We start from the raw sequence: 21,779 nt of genomic DNA, 5'->3' as shown, positions 1-21,779 counted from the left end.
GACTAATATTTAAATCAATAGACTTTGAGTAAAGCAGTTTACCCTCCATAATGTGGGTAGGCTACATCAAGTCATTTAAAGGTCTTAAAAGAAATGTATGTTGCCGTGGCTAGAACTTCCAAAACTATGTTAAATAATAGTGGTGAAAGGGGGGTGGCTGGGATGAATTGGGAGACTGGGATTGACATATATACATTAATGATACTATGTATAAAATAGATAACTAATGAGAACCTACTGTACAGCACAGGGAACTCTACTTAATGCTCTATGGTGACCTAACAAAGAAATTTGTCACTATCACTTGAGTTTGGTGGAGCCTCAAAATCAGATAGGCAAGTGGGAAGTCTTAGGAGTGAAAAAAGAAAAGGCTTCAATATGCTCTCATTACAGGCTGTTGACTTGGGAAAGCTGGAGGTGGACTAACTAGACGTGGAGAATTTTATGTGATTGCTTTGATTTTGTCTTGAGTTCGAAGTTGGGGCAAAAGATAAAAAAGCTGGCAGTCAGTGACTAAGTCCTGACCACTCTGGGCTAATTGCTATAGAGGCTGTGAGTAGGAATTCTGCTGTCATAGGTGGTCTGGCTATTGTCCATTTGTCACAGTACACTTAGTCTTTTAACCTGTTAATTCTAACTAGTTTCAAATGTCAATTGAAAGCTTATAAACATTTCTCAAAAACATTTCCCTATATGACATTAATCCAGATATATTATGAAATGTAATTTATTGGAAAAAGAAAAGATTTTCTACTTTAAGAACATTGAACCATTACTAAACTGGAGATTTAGAGCTGGTGAGGCAGTCCTGTTAAAGTTACTATTCATCTAAAAATAAAAATAAATAAATAATCTTGGATATATCCAGTAAAGAATAAACAAAAACCACAGTAGTACGGCATCTTAGATCTGAGTTAAAATTCTGGCTCCTCCACTTACTAGCCATGCGTTTTGGACAAGTTAACTTAACCTCTAAGTGGGGCTAATAACAGTAACTGCTTTCTTGGGTTGTTAGGAGAAATGAGTTAACATGTGAATAATAGTAGCTTTTATGATTTGTAATTCTCATAATTATCTATTTTATTATTTAGTATTATTTCCTCAGTGACTACAATGAGGTAATTTACTCATTATAGTTATCCACCAAATAAAAGACTATATACTTCTTGAATAAAAAGACATAATCTCAACCACTTACTGTATTATAAGATCTTGACCATCTATGATACTACATGATTAAATATAAACGGAATAACTAAAGCTACCATTATAAAAAGTAAAAGTTTCTTTGAAAGCTAAAATATTTGACTATTAATATTCACTGCTATTTTTAATGGATGCATTTATATTAACAGGCATTGTCTCAGGCTGTGCTTAATTGGCAAACAATTTCTTTTCATAGTAAACGGCAGCTGTCCATTTATATATTAAATATATATACTTAATGCCAACTTTGATATATTCATTATTAAGTTTATTAAAAAACTCAAACAAGACACATTCTCTATTAGGTTACTCTCTAGAGAACTATATCCTTCAGAAATTAGGATTATAAAAGTCTGATTCTTTGTAATTTTAAGTAGTATATGTTGCACTCTTGTAAGCAAGGTTAAAAATACCATTCAAACACAGAATCTTAAGGAGGAGATTACTGTAAATAGAATTAAATCCTTAGCTTAATCACTGAGATGAAAATAATAAATTCTAAGTCAGGTAGCTCAGATAATTTTCCAGAGTATTTCTGTGGGAAATATAATGATTTGTCTTACACTGGAAATAATGTGACAAAGTGTCGATTAATAAATGAAGCTATAAATTCATTATATAAAGATAAAATATATTATTCCATATTTGATTTTCAAGATACTGTATATTTTCAAATTTAATTTAATGATCTCTAGAAAATATGGTAGTGTCATTAATATCATAAATATACCTTTTCCATTAATTTTGCAGATTCCATTAGTTTAGAAAAGTCAGCTCATAAGTAATTCTAATGTTGTTTTCCAAATAAAATTTGTAAAATATTAATGAATGACTATTTTAAATTCATGAAATCTCAGATTATAAAAGCTGATTATGAATATTTAATACCAAAAAGTTATCCTTATGTAGTATTGTTTCAATTGATTTTAGGTGTATTTTCCCACACTGTTCTTTAATGAATTCATTTTTGCTATATTCTAAATATTTATTGAATTAACAAGTCCATGGATAGGAATGCAATAAAATGGAGGAAAATTTTAAAAATGTAATTAGAATTGTGTGAAGCTAGAGGTCAGAGAAAGTAAACACCTGTAAAATATTAACCATACATTCAAAACAACAATCTATATTTCCCATTCCCAATTCTGCTAATTATTGGAATGTAAATTATTGAATTTACATTAAAAACTTACCTGACCTTATTTTATTAACACAGCTTTATCTGAGGGCTAATTTCTATTCTCGTTCTAATCTAGAAAGAATAAGCAGAAAAAGCAATAAATTCAAGAAAGATTTAAGGCCCCTGGAGTTTAGAATTTACACATTATATACTGCTCTTTCCCTTCCTTCCTCTCAGGCACAAACACTGGCTAATTAGTTCCTGGCTTTTATTTGAGAGACCAAAGAAGAACAAAAGGTCAGGACAGGTTTGCATCGCTGACACTGTTAAATTCTGCTTGGAGTTTCAGAATTTAGATTCAGGTTATTATTTGGAATATAGTAGTATTGCTTGAAATATTTAATTTTGTAATGATTCAAAATGAAGATTTTATTTCCTGCTGTTTATGTGTTTGTTTATGAATGTGATGTGACTGTGAGCAGACACTGACTGTGTACTGTCAAGAGCCTATCAGAATTATGCTGGAATTCAAGGATAGGTGATTTGCAATTACAATTTTGCTACCCAAATACCTAATTATTGGCATTCTGGAAAGTAATGTTTAATAATTAATCACCAATACCCTGCCGAAGTGATGCAGAATCATGGATTTAAATTTTAGATTGATAATTTCTATATTTGTTTATAAATAACACCTTCTGAAACAGAAGCTTTATGAAACAAAATTTATAAGCGAAAGTTTATAAAACAAATTATTAAGGTAAAATGACTTATCAAACTTTTTGTTGCACATCTACTGAATTATATGCCTTCTTTGAGAATATAGAGCTACATAATTGATCAGAAATCAATTTGTAAGGTAATACAGTTGACTCTAAATAAGAGTGTCAGTTGCCTTTGGTGGAAAGATGCTATGATAGCAGTTACTTTTTTCTAAAATAAAAAGAGTAAAGTCAGTGTCTCCAGATTGATTACAGGAGAAAAAATGAGAACTAATATGAATCACACGTTAATTTCTTCCAATAGCCATACAATTTGCAAAATTAGGGTTGCAAATATTAGCTTACCATATCTCAAAATGAACCTCTATAGGTATAGACTTGTATCACAAAGACTCGAATTAAAGGGCTAAAGAAGGATTTCGGGGACAACATTCAATATGGAGAATGACAACAAAACAGGTCTAACTTTTCCATAATTATTTCTTTAAGGTGACATGCCAATACCTAAACTATCAACAGGTTACTAAAAAACATTAAGAATGCATTTTTTAACTAAAAAATAGAGAAATCAGCCAATTACACTCTATGTTGTCTACAAGGAATAATACAAATAGTTGTATTGAATTGACTTGAACAACATTAATGCCCCTGGAATAACTCAAGATTCATAGTTTAGTGAACAAATCAAGGGAATATATTTATTCTTTACTGTAGATATGACTAAGCATGACATTTTGTATTGGAAGGCCAGAGCTCTATTAAGTACAGGAATATGGTTTTGGTTGATTTTTAAAATGTATACATATTTATATTTTATATATAATGTCCACAGATTTTCTTCTTTTATGGCCATTTTAGGTTCACAGTAAAATGTAATGAAAGATACAGAGATTTTCATATACCCCTTGCCCCCATAAATGGACACCCTTCCCCATTATCAGCATTCCAGCCAGAGTGGTACATTTATTACAATTGATGAACCTACATCAACACATCATCATCAACCAAACTCCACAGTTGCTTGACTGTTCTGATTGGCGAAACTTTGTAAGGCATCAGCAATTTTTGTTTGCCTCCAATCTCAGTATTCCTCCATTTGGGAGACACTTAAAAAGCTTAGGCCAAATGAGTATAAAATTACTCAAGTACTAGGAGAATTAATAGTAGGAAATTTTATAGAGCTAGAGATAAATGATTCCCAGGAAGAATTCCTATCTACAATTTTAATGAAATAAACCACTGCTATTTATTTTTAGAAGGGAGAAAATACAAATAAAAGTGTTTACTTAGTGAATGATTCGTTATCTTTCACAATTTTTATTAAAATAAGATTACAATTGGAAAACTATTTCAGAGTAATAGCATATTGCACTTGCTACTTTAAACATGATTTTTAGGAAGAACTGAATATATATTGTTTATTGGCTTCATGAAGACAGCTCTTCATGCAAAACATGGATTGCATTCTAAATAGGAATCTTGATTGGATACAATACGTCAGTTAAATAAATGAAGGAGGTAGTCCACACAGTGGTTGTGGTAGAACTACATGAGTTTTGCTACTTTATAAGATTTATAAGTTTATTTTGCATTTAAGCAAAAGTAAAGAATATTCACAACAAAATTATCAAGTCAAGTTAACTGAATGAAGCTACCAATTGAAAAAAGCAGAAAGCAACGCCCTGTTTTAAAATATGCACATATATCACTGTATGTATAGGAATCAGACCTGGTCAGTCAGAGGGAAAGTCAAGTACTTTCATCATTAATAAAACAAAATCAAGGCAGTCAGGTTAGGCTTCTTCCCACCCAGAGGGAAAATAGAGGTCAGAAGTCTAGTTACACAGCTTAACCTGTTTCCTAGGGACTAAATTCACTTTCATATAAAAATCATTGATGAGGAAAATTAAAATATTTCTTGATCTTAAATTCAATGGCTCATAACTAAAGATTAGATTTCCATATGGGTTTTTCCAGGTCAATAAGATTTTTCTGATGCACTTAATATTATTTTTAGAAGACAGACATCAGAACAAGTTGCTGATCTAGGATCAGGTGTGTCTTTTGTAAAATATGGATTGGTCCCATCTTGGCAGATGAAAGTCTAATTTCATCCTAAAGAAAATAGCTTGTTGTCTCTGAAAATCAAATACCAATTTCTCCATTTTCTTAAGTAAAACAAGACAATTGGCATAGTACTATTTTTAAGTTCCCATTAAGTATTATTTCATAAGGTCTTTAAAACATTTAGATTTTCACTAATAACCCATATTTTTGGATTTAATTCCAGAAAAGAAAACAAGCCTTTTTATATTGAGTATAGTGAATTCACTATGATTCACACAGATTTCTACTGATTATAAAATACATAGCCACTGAATAAAGTTTACAAAAAAGTACAAGAAGAAAGTTGGAAAAAGAAACTTATAAGAGCACCACTAAAAGGTAATTGCTATTTAATATTTTGCTTTTATTTAAGCTACTGGGTTGGCCAAAAAGTTCGTTCGGGTTTTTCTGTAACATCTTACAAAAACCAGAACGAACTTTTTGGCCAAACCAATATTTTTCTAAGCAACTCTTTTTAGAGATGATATAATACTGCATATGTTATTTTAAATATGTCTTTTCACTTGATTCTATAGTATAAACACTTATTCAAAATCATTAATATGATTTTTAAACTTAATTTTTAATGATTAATATTGCATACATAAATTTATTACTATAACCCTAACTCCCTCTTGTGTTTAGATCTTTACATACAGAAGATATACTTATTTGGACATAAATTTTCCTCTACTCTTCTGATTATTTTTTTAGGGTACATACCTGATGTCAAGTTACTCTGAAGGCCTAGAATTCTAAAAAACGGTACAAGTTTCAAATTATTCTTTATAAAGGAAAGGAAAAGTCCTTTTGTGCTGTCAAGCAATAACTTAATATTGTCATTACTTTTAATAAAACTTCAGGGTAACTATCTTTAAGTTGTAGGATATCTGGTGATTATAAAAGTAAGTATGTTGTGTATTTGCATCTAAATATAGATACACACATACACATGCACATATATACATATATACACATATATATTGAATATAGATATATTAAAGTGTGTAATATTTCTGCAATTAAACTAGTACTAAAGGGAAAATAATAAATATATGGTAATTTGATAAGTTTGAAAATGGTACTTAAAACATTGACAACACCAAATGCTTGTGAAGATGTGGAGCAACAAAAACCCCCATTCACTGCTGGTGGAAATGCAAAATGGTGCAACCACTTTGGATAACCATTTGGCAGTTTCTCACAAAATTAAACATACTCATACCATATGATCCAACAATCATGCTCTTTGGTATAACTCAAAGGCATTGAAAAGTTATGTTCACACAGAAACCTGCACATGGATGTTTACAGGAGCTTTATTCATGACTGCCAAAACCTGGAAGCAATCAACATGCCCTTCAGTATGTGAATGTATAAATAAATTGTGGTACATCCAGACAATTATTTAACACTAAAAAGAAATGAGTTGTCAAGCCATGAAATACACGGAGGAAACTTAAATGCGTTTAACCAAGTGAAAAAAGCCAATCTGAAAAGGCTACATGCTGTACAATTTCAACTACACGACATTCTAGAAAAGGCAACACTATGGAGGGTTGCCAGGTTTGGGGATTTCCGGTATTAGTGGAGAGGGGGGGATGAATAGGTGGAGCACAGAGGAATTTTATATCAGTGAAACTGCTCTGTATGATACTATTATATAATGTTTGACACATGTCATTATTTAATTGTCCAAACCCACAGAAGGTATAACATCAAGAGTGAATCCTGATGTAAACTATGCACTTTGGGTAATCATTGATGTGTCCATTGATTTTAACACATGTGCCTCTCTGGTGGGGATGTTGATGGTGTACATGTGTGGGGTCAGAGGGCATGGGGGAACTCCGTACTTGCTGTGAACCTAAAAGTGCTCTAAAAAAATATCAAACCTATTTGAAATTCTAAAAATAAAAGAGATATTTAGCTCTTGTTTTAATTGCATTTCTTAGGATACAAGTGAAGTGGAGTCTATTCATTCTATGAATCTTGACTGCACATGTGACTTTCTTTGGCTAATAGAAGGCTCAGACTTGAGTGATGATGGCCAACGAGTTTGGGCCTTAGACATCTAGAGGTCTTGCATATATCTACGCTCTTCCTTGGAACTTCTAACCTGTTTAAAAATGGCTAGTTTATTGGAGGAAGAAAGACATGTGATCCAAGTGAAATGACTGTCAAGTACGGGGATGAGGCAACCTAAACCAGCCAAGCTGCAAGCTGGCTAGGACAGCTGACTGCAGACCCATGAGGAAGCGCTGCCAGCATCAGATGATGGAATCACCCAGTTAATCCACAGATTCCCGATTTAAATTAATGTTGATTATTTTAAGCTACTGGGATTTGTGTCTGTTACACAGCATTCTTGTGGCAATAGATCACCAATACACTGAACTTGTTTAAAATGCCTGTTAGTATATGAAAAGTTGAGTATGCCTACAGTTAAAACAGTGCTCACATTTCTTATTTGTACAAATGGCAGAAAAAGTTATAGCAAGTATCATGACTCTGTAGTTCTGTTATAATTAATATGCTATGAATATGATAATGAATCAAAAAATAGAGAAACAGAACATAAATATTAGCAGACAGTAAAGTAAGAACCTCACCCCATTTCAAAATTAACTAGAAAATATTCAATCTCATGCCCCTATAAAAATGTATGAGGACTTATATGTGAACTTATTAAATTATTGTCGAATAGTAGAATATTGCTTATGTAGAAAAATTGTATTTTGGCTACACTGACGTGTGAATAACATCAACAGTAGAATGATTCCTAAGCAGGTGAAGCAAATTTGGCCTGAGGTGTTAGATAAACAAATATTCAAATATTAATTCAGTCACTTTTTAATTACATGAATTTGGGCAAAGTTTTTTATTTTAAAAGAGATAATACTATGCATCTCATAGGAATGTCCTATTATGTAACACAAACTATGTAAAGTACCTAACAAACTGTTGCATGAATACTTGTTCCCTTTCCTTCTTTACTAACACCAATTTCTATGTTTCTTTAAATACCTAGGTATTCAGGTATTTTAAATAAATTTATAAGAGTTTTCCTAGGGCAAATCTAGTTATTTTGTTTGTTTTTTTGCAGCTCACTAACCAGAGCTCTTAGAGAAACATAAAGTGACAATATTGCTTTTAAGTCATCAATCAAGACTGAAGCATATCAGAGAAAAATTAACTAGGTTAACCGAAAAACAGAGTCCAATTCATAAAATTACAACTCACTGGAAGTGAGATTAAAAGGCATATTATAGTGGAGATGCACACAGGTTTTACACATTGTTTAAGCAATTTGTATTGCTTCTTAATAATCATATTTTTTGGACATTAATGAACACTGAAAATAAATACTTCTCTTGTAATGAGTGCACACACATGCATATTTGGGTCATGATGGTATTTAGGTTTTACACTTCTCTCCTCCGACTAAAACTAAAACTAGCATCAGGAGATAAACTTGGTCAGTTTATATGAAGACTTTTAACAAATGCCCAGTGCTTTTTCAGTTTAGTTTAAGTTAACCCCTTGATCAAGAAGAAATAAAGAGGATATGAGAGATAACAGAGGCTTAGCCTATTTCAAAATTTCTTAAGCTCAGAAATATACAAAATTTTCAATAGCAGAAATATGTGAATCGCAAGAGGACAGATATATAATTCTCTAATGACATTATTCAATGGAATTTACAAGTTGAAATACAGCTGAACACTGTTGAAGTGGTATTATGGACCATCATGCATGCTTTGGGAAGGAAGCTGTGAGCTACCCCAAAGATGACAGCCATCGGCTGATATAAACAGCTTCTGAAACAGTGTAATTATTTGCAAAGGTGCTGTAATGGTGAATTTCTGGAAATATTTAAAACTAAATATTAAACTATTTAGCAAACTAAATCTGCTTATAATAAATAGTATTAACATGTATCAGTACTATTAATTTATTATATAGTACTAACATATATTTGATCTGGGAATGAGTTTACAAACTAACAAGAAGGTCTATGGTGAAATTATTATTTAAATTAATAAATTCATATGAATCCCTGCCTAAAAGATGACTTTTATTAAAAAATATATTTTCTTAGAAACAAATATATTTCAATTATGCTTTTGAAAAACAAATGGTTGCTTCATTTTTTTTTACAAAGTAGCAAAATGTTAACTCTTCTTAAGATAATTAGCATTGCTTCATTTTAAAACTTAAAATTCCCTCTAAGCTTCCTACTAAATTAGTCAAATTATATAGGTCATACTATATGCTATTGTATGTGAGAATAAGCACAATGCACTTATTACATTAAGCTCAATGGGATCTAACATATTTTATAGTCTGGTTGCAAGTCACCCACATGGGCGAGTGATTTTATCTTTCTGGATTTCCATCTTCTCTGTGTAAAACAGGCACTGAACAAAAGTCTTTTCCATCTCTATATAGTATAAAAACATAGGAACTAACAAGTCTGTACTTTCTATAACTTTTTATTCAATGGTTAATTTTCTTCTTTGTTTTCTCCTGCAAAATATCTGGTATTCTAATGTACTTCATTTAGCACACGCTATGTAGAGTTCATGGTTTATCTTATGCCCCTGTTTTTGTACTTTAATTCAGTCAAAGGAATGACTGCTTGGTACTTGTTTGAACTTGGAAGAAAGTGACTAAATTTTTCTTTCTAAAGGCAAGGGAAGGAAATGTACTGCTAGGCTAAGACTAAGCATGAATGATTTCACGTGAGAGGGACAATTTGTCAGAAAATTATGAGGAGGTACAAACAGAGGGTTATAATGGAAGCAGTCTTGCGACATTAACTGTACTATTCACTCTCATAAATTCTGTAGTAAATCCACACACACCACACTGACGGGCGGTGCAGGCCGGACGGCTCTCCAGCAGGCGGGCTCCCACTGCTGGCACTCCTCCTGTGGAGTGGTCGTGACGCCACAGAAGATAGCACCCCACCCCCCTTGGCTTGGGGTGGGAGCCATGATTCATGTACTGAGGAATTAACTGGAAAAATGGAAATGGCAGCCCAGAAAGGTGGACAAAAGCTATGGTCCTAAATCACCTCCAGAATGGTTTTTCATCATGAGCAATTAGTTACTCCTCAGCAAAATATAGTTTAATGAGGGCAAAGACTAGATTGGAGTCACACAGGGATAAAACAGCCTTTATGAAAATCATTGTCCCTTTTATAAAGGTGCCATTAATAAGCACCATTACTCTATCCAGAAATTAAGCTTAATGCTCATTCTGGCAAACTCAAAAGCATAGTCATGTTTGGAACTTACAGAAGAGTTTTCACTGTTCTAATTACTCACTGACTATGAGAGATTAGGTACGTTTCCCCATTAAATTAAAATAGTTCAGAGGATTGAGGTATCTTTTGTCCAATGAATTTTAAATATACTTAAAAAGCAGTGATGTCATAGTTATGTATCTAATGGTATTGTGTGAATGCACTAAAGTAGACAGGAAAGTAAATTATTTAATGAAGAACATTGAACTAATTTAATTTTAATTGAATCTTGATAACATTAATGCAATGAAACGTGGCAGAAAGAGCATGAACTTTAAAATTGTAGAGCCCAAGCTTCTAACCTTGCTCATCAGTGTGACCTGGGGAAGTTTATCTAATTTCCCTAAGCCTCTGTGTCTTCAGTGTCTTCAACTGCCAAAGGGGATATAATATTTACTTTGCAGTGTTGTGAAATTCAGTAAGGTCTGGTCTATAAAGCATATAATCTGGCTGAATACAAACTACATGCTAAATAAATATGGGCTGTCGGGCATCTCAAACTTTCACTCCCAGATCTAAAGGTTATAACCTAAGGGCTATAATTCAGAATGCAATATCTCTATCAGGTAAGCATTTAAAGCTCTGAATGTTAAAGAAACTCAGAACATTTAGGATCAAAAACAGAAATCCCACTCTGTCATCCAATTTTTAAGTAGTATATTTGTCAAAATGGTTCAAAAAAGAGATTAGCTCTCTCTGGAAAATAAGCTCCATCATTCAGACAGGCCAGTAGGGTCCCTTTCAGGTAATGCAGATTTTCAAACGAAACGTCTTAGGGTCATCCAAATTATGACGACGTTTTGACAGCTGAACTGTTCCTCTTAAAAGTTTTGGGTAAATTTTTATATCTGAGTGTCAAATTAGAATTTCAAAAGAAATCTTTATTATCCATCCTTCATCCCAAGGAAATAAGACATTTTCTCTTATACAATGTATCCTATAAAATAAATAACTAATTATGAACAGCTAATCATGCCTGGAAATAATGTTTGTCATTACATATAGCTAGCACTAATTAGTACTCACTCTGAGGCTCTATGTTAAGCACTTTTATAAGAGTTCACTCACTTATTACTTCTAATATCTCTATGGGTCAACACCATTGACCATTTTGCAGATGAAGAAACTGGAGTTAGAGAGGTTAAGTGACTCACACAAGACCATCCTTCTAAGCAGCTGTTCTGGAGCCAGAATGGGAATCAGGCTGTTTGTCTCCAAAGCTCATGCTCTGAACCTTTATGCATATCCTTAGTATGAAACAAGATTATAAACACCCTCATCTCTTTACTACTTATTCATTAATACACATGTTTTTAGACCTTTTTACATTTCTAGGACTGTTTTATGCTCAACATTAATAGAAAAAAATCGTTAACTCACATGATGTATGGAATAACTGAGAAGCCAGAACAGCAGAAATATGAGTAATAATAATAATAATAATGGCAAAATCTTAGCTGTTAGGATATGCCAGGCACTTCTGAAGAACTTTCATTATTTTAATTGTTTTGACGTTTACAACGATCTAATAAAAATAATAACATTGCACCCATTGTACAGAGTAGGAAACTGAACCACAGTTTAATTTGTTGAAGGTAATATAGCTAATCAGTGGCAACACCAGGATTTGGATGCAAAGGTCTGGTCCAAAGTTCATTCTTTTAACCATTGCTGATGGATGATGAGAGGTGTTTTTGGCAGTACCAGCAATCTAAGGGAATCTGCTACTGACACCAATTTTCTATGGGAAAATATCTTACCAATATGTAGTAGAGACTCAAGCTTTTTCCTTGGTTATATAATAGTTATGGTTATAAAAATGAATTCATGTTCTGTTCTTAAATTGCTGCATACACAAAACAGATGGTGATATGTCTGTGGGTTTTTGAACGGAATGAATAAAGAGCATACGCTTCAGAAGTTTTGAAAGTCTGATTCTGAGTCCATGTTTTATAACAATTCTGTGAGAAATGCAAATAAAAACCCACAGCCCTGCTTTTGCCCTGTGGGCCACTTGAATAAAATTCTTCCCCTTTTCTACTTTCTCCTGTTATTGATCCGTTTCATCTTTTTTCAGTAACTGGAGACTAGTTTATAATTAGTGGGGACTTATTTTGTGTGTTGTGTCTTTTATTTTTTTTAATCAAAGTAAATTTAGAAAATCGCAAATATCCTTAAGATGAGACCAAGTGGGGTCAACAAATTTCTCTAGACAGTCTCAATATTCCATTGATTTCAATTGCCAAAGGAAGAGACTTGGGGAAGTTATGATTGTGGTGGGCAGGCTGAGCCTCCACTGAAGAAGGTTCCCTCCCAAGAGAGGCTGGAAGTCAGGAAACACAGTTAGTTTCTCTCACACTTGAGGTTCTGATTACGTTTTCTAGAGGGATTGTAATAAGTGATGTAATGGTCAACTGAAAATAATGTATTACCTACTATGTGCCTGGCAAAGATACCAAGATAAAAAAGATAATAAGACCCGATTCTGCTCCTTGAGGAATTCCCACATTAATGGAGCTTTGGGAAAACGAGTGGAGAGGAGTACATATTTAGATGAACCATAATTATACATCTAATACAACATAGTAAATCCTATTGCAGAGATAAGACATATGACTAAAAATAAAGGGATAAATCTGTCAGAAAGGGACACCCAGATAAACAAACAAACGAATAAACAAAGAGGATCTTTATGAGATAGCTGGCTGTCAGATTTGTGGCTTAAGAGGTAGCAGTTTAGTTTAGCTGGCAGTTCTCTGTTAAGAGTTAAGGAGAACAAGGGAAACCCTTACAGGTTGCTCGTGGTGGCAGCAAACTGATTCAATCACTTTAGGGAAAAAAATACATGTTAAAAGCCAATATTTCTAGACATACACTCTAGACTCTAGAACCTAGAGAAACTCTTGTACATGTGCAACTACACTTATCAATATACAAAAATATTCTTAGGATCACTGTTTGTGAGAGCAAATTAAACAACAAAAAATACTTTGGAAATAACTCAAAAGGAAAATTGATAAATAAATAAGGTACACTCATAATTAAATTTACAGCAGTAACTAAATAAATTGCAGCTATACACATTAACAGGGATAAATCTTGCAAACAGATTGCTGACCTAAAAGCAATATAATGTTTGAGGTTTATACACACATACACTCACATGAAACTAAATAAATCAAGAAAAAAACATTCAGGATTGTGGTTCTCTATAGATAGAGTTAGGAGACATTGGTAATGTTTATTTTTACAACTGGGGAATGTGGCACAGTGTTCATTTCATTGTTTATGATTGTTATTATTATCATTTGTGCCTTAAATATATATGTATATTCTTTTGTAGGATAAAATATTTCATATTAAATAAATGTTAATAATGGCAGCTCTCTGTACCACTGATAATGGATAATCAAGGTTGGGCCTGCCTTCTTGGAATGTGTTGGCTCTTAAATCAGGAGCCACTGGGAATTATTAATCTTGGTGTTCAGAACACAAAACTGCTTTTTCAATGTAGAAGTTAATAAATACCACTGCATAGACCACGAACCATCCCCTGTGCTTATGAGACCTTAAACAGTAGCAAAGAGACCTGGGATAACTAGTAGTTTTGCCTCAATTCTTCCTAGGTCAAGCTGGGCCTTTGGAAAGGCACACATCATAGTGAAATGAACAGCTAACTGGTTTTCAACACAGGTAATTTTAAAGACTGATATTTATCCCACAAATACTTGTGAAGGGCTAATTATCTGGAAGGGATTATCCTCTGCTTTGGGAATACAGCAGTGGAAAAAGTGTCAAAAACCCTTGGCCTCATGGAGCTTATATTCCATTTGTGGAGAGGGGAACAGACAATAAACAAGGTCATACAGAAAGAAAGTATTTTGTGATAAACACGCTAAGGAGAGGAGGAAAAACAATTAAAAATCAATGAAATATGGTTAGTTCATATTTAAGCTTCACATATGTTTATCCATATCCATAGATTCTGGGTAAGAAATAAAATGCATCTGAGATTAGGACACAGCTTTGATAAATATAAGAACTGGTTGGATAAATGGAGATGGAAAAGTTCATTCCAAAGTAATGGTCCTATTAGAAAGTGAAATGAAAAAAACTGTGGGAGTAGCAAGTTTTTGGATGGATACACAGATGATAGCATATTGCATATATACTTTAGCCATCTTAGGTAGATTGGAAATGGCTATAGATAATACATCACTTGGTTACTGATGAAGATTAAAAAAAAAAGGAATAAATAGTTACAAGTGTGAGATGGGGATATGTGATGTGTCATTTACCAAAGTATTAGAAGGATTACAGGATTTAAGAATCAGAAAAAGTATATTATTTCATATTCCCCCTGAATTAACTTTAAAAACATTTAGCTTTAAAAAGTGAGAAAGCAGAAAGCTAAATACAGTATTATGTGCAATCTCAACTTTAGAAAGGTACACTAAAAGAAAAGAAAGTATGATAAAAGGTATCAGTGACTCTATAGACAACAGCCATAAACAGAAAGATATCACAAAAGGGTTGATCATCTTGTAAACATATACTTGTAAATATGTAATAAAGAGAATATGAAATGAAAAAAGGAAGTCGCAACTAAGGAAACCAAAGGGATTGCATAAGAATCTCTCTTACATATTCTGTTCTTTAGACATTAAAATGCAATATGATCAAAGATATATATATCCTTGATGTGTATATGTATAAAAGTATGTAAGTGTATATATATGTATACGTGTGTGTGTTTGTTTATATATGTATGTATATGTGTGTATACTGGAACATATTGTGGTCTTGATTAATTAATAAATTGATGTCAGATTGAAAGAATGGAATTAGGATCCTAAGACTGGAGTTAACATACAGGAAGATTGCAACAAGATACCAAGATATCAATAACAACAAAACTATCCAGTGATATAATGGGATGGTTTGCTTATCATCCAAAGGAGGATTTAAGCAGATGCTGAGTGACCAAATGGAGAGAACGTTGTAGAGTGAACTCTAGAAATACGTGGATGGTTGAACTAAAAATGTCCCAGTTCCTTTTCAATCCTTAAAAACTAAGATATTCAATCCAGCTTCTCCTGGGATTTCCCTTCATCCAACATTCATCCCACTCATCATATAAGCCTCTAAGAATTTTTTTCTAATTTATTCAACTAATTGATTGTTTCAATTATTATCCACATCTGGGTACTCTTGACTTTTCAGTCACAACATTCATGACCTTCCTCTCAATCTTCACTTCATAAATGGCACTTAAGTTTCCATTCTTTCTTTTGCTGGCTTGTTAACATGTCTAATCAAATTAAGTTGCAGTTGGATGCCACCAACTTTTACTTAGTACTCTCATGACTAAAATGAATACTTTATTATTATATTCATTTTCAATTTTCAAGTATAGAGCTAATGGGCACTGGAAGAAAAGAATATTGCCTCAGCAGAATGCCTGGTTTGATAGATCTGCTGGACTAGTCTATTATATTGAATCACAAAGATATTATACCAAACAACCAAACAACAACAACAGAAGCATGTAATTGGGTTATACTGATCTCGAGAGAATGTTGTTTCAAAATCTCTCCCTTCAACTCATGCCTACACTTACCAGCTCTCATGGCCAGGAAATTATTGTTTATATCTACCCTCAGTTTTTCACCCTGTGGTATAAAGTCATTTCCTTTTTCCTGATTCTCTGCAGCTGGATATCTCAATAGCAGAGTGATATTATTTTCCACAAAATGAGAAAGAGAATAAGGTCATATCAACCATAGAGATCACGTGTAATACTGGTCATAATGATGGACTCCAAGAAGCATCATAAAACAGGTTTGCAGCTACACTTGCTGTGCTGAAAACACAATATTTTGAGAGCAATAACATGTCAAGTTTGCCCAAATAAGAGATGTTAACAGCCACATATTTCCATGTATTGAATGGCAACAGTTGTAATGAAAGTGAAATACATTTTGTGCAGATCAATAACACTCCCCAAACAATTTACACACCATTTACTACTTCTCACTATAGTATGGCAAGTGGTTTTTGGTATTCATTCTAGAGATAGATACAATCCTAATGTACTAGTGAAAACTAAAATTGATTTTTTTTACTGCTCTAATGTAAGAGGATTACAAATTATTTCACTTTGCGAGTACATGCAGCTTAATCTGATGTGTAGTATTTAGGACTGCTAAAATCTGCAATTACTTAAGTAATTTGGAATTTTTCTGAACAATTATGAATCACTGCATGGATATAAAGAGTATGTTACCTTATAAAAATTATCTTGATACAAAAATTACAACTTTATCTTTCCATTTATTTCAGGTACATATAAATAGCTTACATAGCTAAAGGAAGGATAGTTTTATATTTTGATTATAAAAAAATAAAATTGTGATTTAAAAAAAAAAAAAAGAAAGATATGCCTAAAATAAAATAAGTAAATAAATGTCAAGATTCCTACAGAAATAAATTCCTTTTCATTATCCCAAGGAATATGTTGACATTTACATTTTGGCCAGCTGAGGTTCAAATTAGAGAGCTCCATAGGTAACAGAGACCCAGGGGCCTGTGTGGATCCGGAGGACAATGACGGTTCAATTATTTTCCCTGAATGGCTTATCCAGCTTTGGCTTCAGCATGGGGCAAGGTATTGGGAGGCTGATGCATGCAGCCATGAAATTACGCATTTAAGTCTATTTTCTTAATTAATTTAAACATGGTTCAGAAACATACATGCATTTAATCTGAAAATTCCCGTGGCCTGGTCACTGGATAGGATCAAGGCTCCCTAAGGTGAGAGAGTTGATCCTATTTTTCATGAGCTTTTAAAAGATGTCTCTTGATAGAGGGAAAAGAATGCTTGAAATTGTAAGACTTGGAGAAAAATCTACTCTTCTTCTCTTTGAGAAAAAAAAATTTTTTTAGAAAAATGATGTTGAAGAACTTGCTGTCAGCAACTGCTAGTTTGGCTGATAGTTAAGAGAGCATAAAAAAATCTGCAGGGGTATACATATTGTCCCTACTGTGTGATACACAAATCACAAATGAAGCAGGCACGAGTAAGTGAACACAGGAGCAGAGCTCAGAAGAACAAAAAGATTACAGGTAGAATTAATGACATTTGTGTCAGATACTCTCAAGACTTTTTTTTCTGGGGGGTGGTGGGTACGGAACTGAGCCAGCTCCTGGGACAAAGGAATGGTTCATATGTGTTACCAGAGTCTCATAAAGCTATCATTTGCCTAGTAGCCCCCAGCTCCACCTCTAGCCCCCCACAGGCTCACAGGCCTTGATCAATGACCCTGAACATATATCCATGTCTAGGAAGCAGTTATTTTCTCTAATCCTGGAACACATTGAGTCCTGCCCATCTTCTCTTTGTCTTTCATTTCTTTTTCTAATAAATACCCTTCAGAATTTGCACTGTATTGGAAAAAATGGAACCCCTGCTCAGCTCATTTTTCTCCGTGAGCATATGCTGCTTTATCATGATTTGCACAGTTATAGTTTTTCCTCTTTGGAAGGTTAGGCCACCTGCCCCCCAGGCTCCTACTGCACACAACCGCAGTGCCCTACACTGTGGACAGATGCTGGGCTCATTTTCTAGTTAGAATTCGGTATTAGTGAAGTCAGAAAGAAATGACTCTTGCTAAATCAATACACAGCAGAGTGGTTTTTTTTTTTTAAAAGGCAGCCCCACATCAGAAGATCAGTGAAGTTAAATAGCCAGCTTTACACTCACCCCTGAGGATGCAGAGTTCTAAAGAATAATAGCAATTTGGTCAGCAAAGAAAGATACCTGCTTGGATGTGAAGCTATCTGAGGTTTCTAAGCAAAGGCAGAATGGTTTAAAGACAGAGTAGAGAAATTTAAGAATTTAGCCAGTAAATATAAAATGGCTAAACTAGACTTTGCTGAAGCAGCTAATTTTTCCCAGATAAGACATCCTCATAGGTTTATTGTACATGGTCAAAAAACTGAAGCAAAATTCATCTATGGATTATACAATGATTTTGCTAATTATTGATTTTTGTAAAACAGAGATTTAATTCCTGGTTTATCTTTTATTTACCATTGCCATGCTCTCTGATAGAATGAGATCACCATGTGATGACAATTATAGACATTGTTCCATGCAGCCCAGGAAAGTTCCAGGGTTTAGATTTGATCATGCAGTATATTACATAGAAAGCAAATGTAGAGAGGTAAATACTCTGTATAAAGTATTTCAAAGGAACTTGTGATTCCCTATATTAATTTTAACATGAAATATCATTTCTAAAAGCAGACACATTTTTTAGATTCCCAGGTTTAGCAAACAATGCTTCATGCTTATTGATTAAAAGTTTTCTAACTTCCTAATAAATCAATGTGCTGTGCTGTCTCATGATCTAAGTTCCCCACACTCAAATGGCAGGTAGTAAAATATATGTATCATGATTACCTATTGAATGCAGTCATAAAATAATATATGACAGTCTTCAAAATTTCAAGACAAACATGTAAAGATTAAGATGAATAACTGTCAATTAAAAAAATAATAAATCTATATCTTCTTTGAACCAAAGGCAATAGATATAAAATCATGGGGGTACTTACCACGGTGAAGTTCATCACTTTCAATATCCAAATTGTCATGGCTAAGTTAACTATCATGGTAACCAACAGCAGAAGGACAAAGAAGTATAAGCACCTCTTTCGCCATCCATAAATTCCCACTGGGTAAAGTTGTGCATTCTCAGCCCTTGGCAGGTTATTTTGTTGTGTTGCTAGTATGTACTGCTCTCGTGTCATCTGAAAAAAAAAAAAAAAAAAGAAAGAAAAGAAGTATTCAAAAATAAAACCAAAGATTTTTTTAAAATCAAAAGGCACAAGATATCTAAGAATAATGGTCAGTGAGTGCTCACACAATTATTGATGAGTAATTAAAATTAATTTATTTAATTAAAATTAATTGAAATGTTATAAAACCCCTCAAATCCTTATCACTAGTTTTGCTTTTCAAAGCTATTTAACTACCTGTTACATCTCTAAGATGTGTATCATTTTCAGCGGGGTTTGTCCAACCCTAACATTGACCTTTGCTCTCAGGAGTCTGTGAAGATTCTCAGCAATACTTCCATTTGTCTAAAACCCAGTAACTGTATGCACAGCCATGCTACTCTTGGAATGAACTTCATCTGTTCTTTGGAGTAGACAGAGGCCAACTGTACCACAAGATATTTTTGTGGCTTTAAAAATGCAGGATATAAGGAGCTCAGTGTATATGTTTTAATAAAATGTCAGTGTGTTTGCAAAAACCTATGGAAAGAAAATCACTTTTATTTAGAATTACATAGATGTAACTATTTAATTAAAACTTTTATTTAGAATGTTATTTATTTTAGTTGTGTTTCAATGAGCTATCAGTATAAAATTGATCTCTGAAAGAACAAACAGCATATTTACTATCCTGTAACATAATACAGTGATATCAGCAGAAGTCAGTTTTGGAAAAGGGGAGATGGTATTCTATGGTAGTATATAAATTTAGGTTCTAAATTAGTTCTTTCAAAGAGCAAATACATTATTTACTATCTGATAAAACCTAAAAATATGGATAAGAAATGTCAAAGCATATGTACTGGGTATACAATTTTCAGAATAATATATTCATTACCTGAAGGATGGAAACTTTAAATTTTATAAAATATGATTTTCTATAGAACAATAATTGTTCATTTTTTTTCTTTTTAGGTTTTTCTCAGATTTCTTGTGCATGCAATTAATAATTAATACACCAACAGAAATAATGCTGAATAAATTATGCAACAATAAAAACATTAATAAAGAATTAAAATTACCTGTTAAGTAGTACAAAATATATAATGTAAGATTATCAATTTATGGTGTTAATTGACTTAATCCTACACTAAATAAAATGTTGAACTATATACTGAGAAATGCAAAATATCCAAGTTATTTGGCTTTCTCCCATTTTTCTTTTTATTTTAGAGCTATAACTTCAAATTGTATTAATGCAGTTAAATATTATCTCTCCAATTTTTTATGAGTGACATATATTATATTTAATATAATAAAAATAGTTTCATATGTTAAATTATAATTTTAAATGTATTAGAAGAGCTAATACTATTAGATGATTAAGAACAAATTCTTTCATAATATAAAAAATTAACTTTTTCTTTATTGTCATTGTTATTATTTAAATTAATATTTAATATTTTCTTGAAAGTAGCCAAAAAGCTTTAGACCTTAATTCTAATTTGGAGGGGAGATGTGTAACTTGCTGACTGCTACAAAACGTAAAGTGATATAACAGGTGACAGAATACCACGGGAATTTACTTTGCCTGAAGATTCTGGTGGAGATTTTATAGTTCTGACAATGGCTATTATTACAAAGTAGAAAATATATTATAGGAAGATGATAAAGGGAACTCTAAGGACCACCACAATTAAAGGGAAGAAAAAGGAAGAGCCATGTTCTTGAAAAGAGGAAGAGTATGGATGTGAGACTGGAGCAAAAGAGCCCAGGCACCTGATTATGTCCAGCTGACAAGGAAGAGAACTTCCCTGGTATAGCTGGTCTCTGAAGTCACAAGTAAAATGCTGTGACTATTCAGACCATGCATTGTCTTTAATCTCATATTAAAGCAAACTTTCTTTTTAGAATATTCTATTTCTACAAATTCTGTTTAGACATGAAGGTGAGATTAACATGCCTTAGAAAAGAAATGAGAACTTAATAAGTATCTGAAATAAAACAAACAGACATTACAAAGAAAATGGTCTTTCAACAATAGAATTGATTTTTTTTGGTAAAGCATCAGAAATTCAGTAAATATATCAAATGCCTCTAACAATTTGAAAAAGCAAATAGCATAACAAAAAGCCAAGAGAAAAAGTTGTCAAGATAACAAAAAATCTGTTATTTAATTAAAACTATTTTACCACCTCAAGAAATTCAATGATATTTTCTTAAAGATGAGTTTAACGTTATTACTTTATATATCTTGTTCATCACAAAATACTTTAGAATATCCAAGCTGCAAAAAGACAACAAGATTATAGAGTTTTCTTTAAAAATTTCCTTCTTTCTTAAGTCTCACAGACCTGAGTGTTTTTCAAGATCACAAAAGCTTTCACAGTGGTTACAGGGCTCTCATAGTACTAGAGAAGAAGAACAACATACAACTGTAAGAGATTAAGCAAACTACCCTATATATGAAACTTCTACAACCTTCGCCTAAAATGTTAAATGCTGACCCATTTTCAAGTATTAAACATATTCT

General features: G+C 32.8%; 1 protein-coding gene across 3 annotated transcripts in view; it reads right to left on the bottom strand.

Moving 5' to 3' along the window:
• Positions 1-19,279, bottom strand: part of SGCZ (sarcoglycan zeta) — a 329,058-nt gene extending 309,779 nt beyond the window's left edge. For all 3 annotated transcript variants that reach the window (XM_061177331.1, XM_061177333.1, XM_061177332.1), the window contains exon 1: positions 19,085-19,279. In XM_061177331.1, coding sequence (XP_061033314.1) covers positions 19,085-19,279 — 195 coding nt within the window. The remainder of the gene's footprint in view (positions 1-19,084) is intronic.
• Positions 19,280-21,779: the final 2,500 nt, after the last annotated feature.

The sequence above is a fragment of the Eubalaena glacialis genome, chromosome 20, assembly GCF_028564815.1.
Source record: "Eubalaena glacialis isolate mEubGla1 chromosome 20, mEubGla1.1.hap2.+ XY, whole genome shotgun sequence".
In the NCBI taxonomy this organism is placed as follows: domain Eukaryota; kingdom Metazoa; phylum Chordata; class Mammalia; order Artiodactyla; family Balaenidae; genus Eubalaena; species Eubalaena glacialis.
Note: the sequence above shows the minus strand (reverse complement) of the source record. Positions and strands in the feature narration are given on the sequence as shown.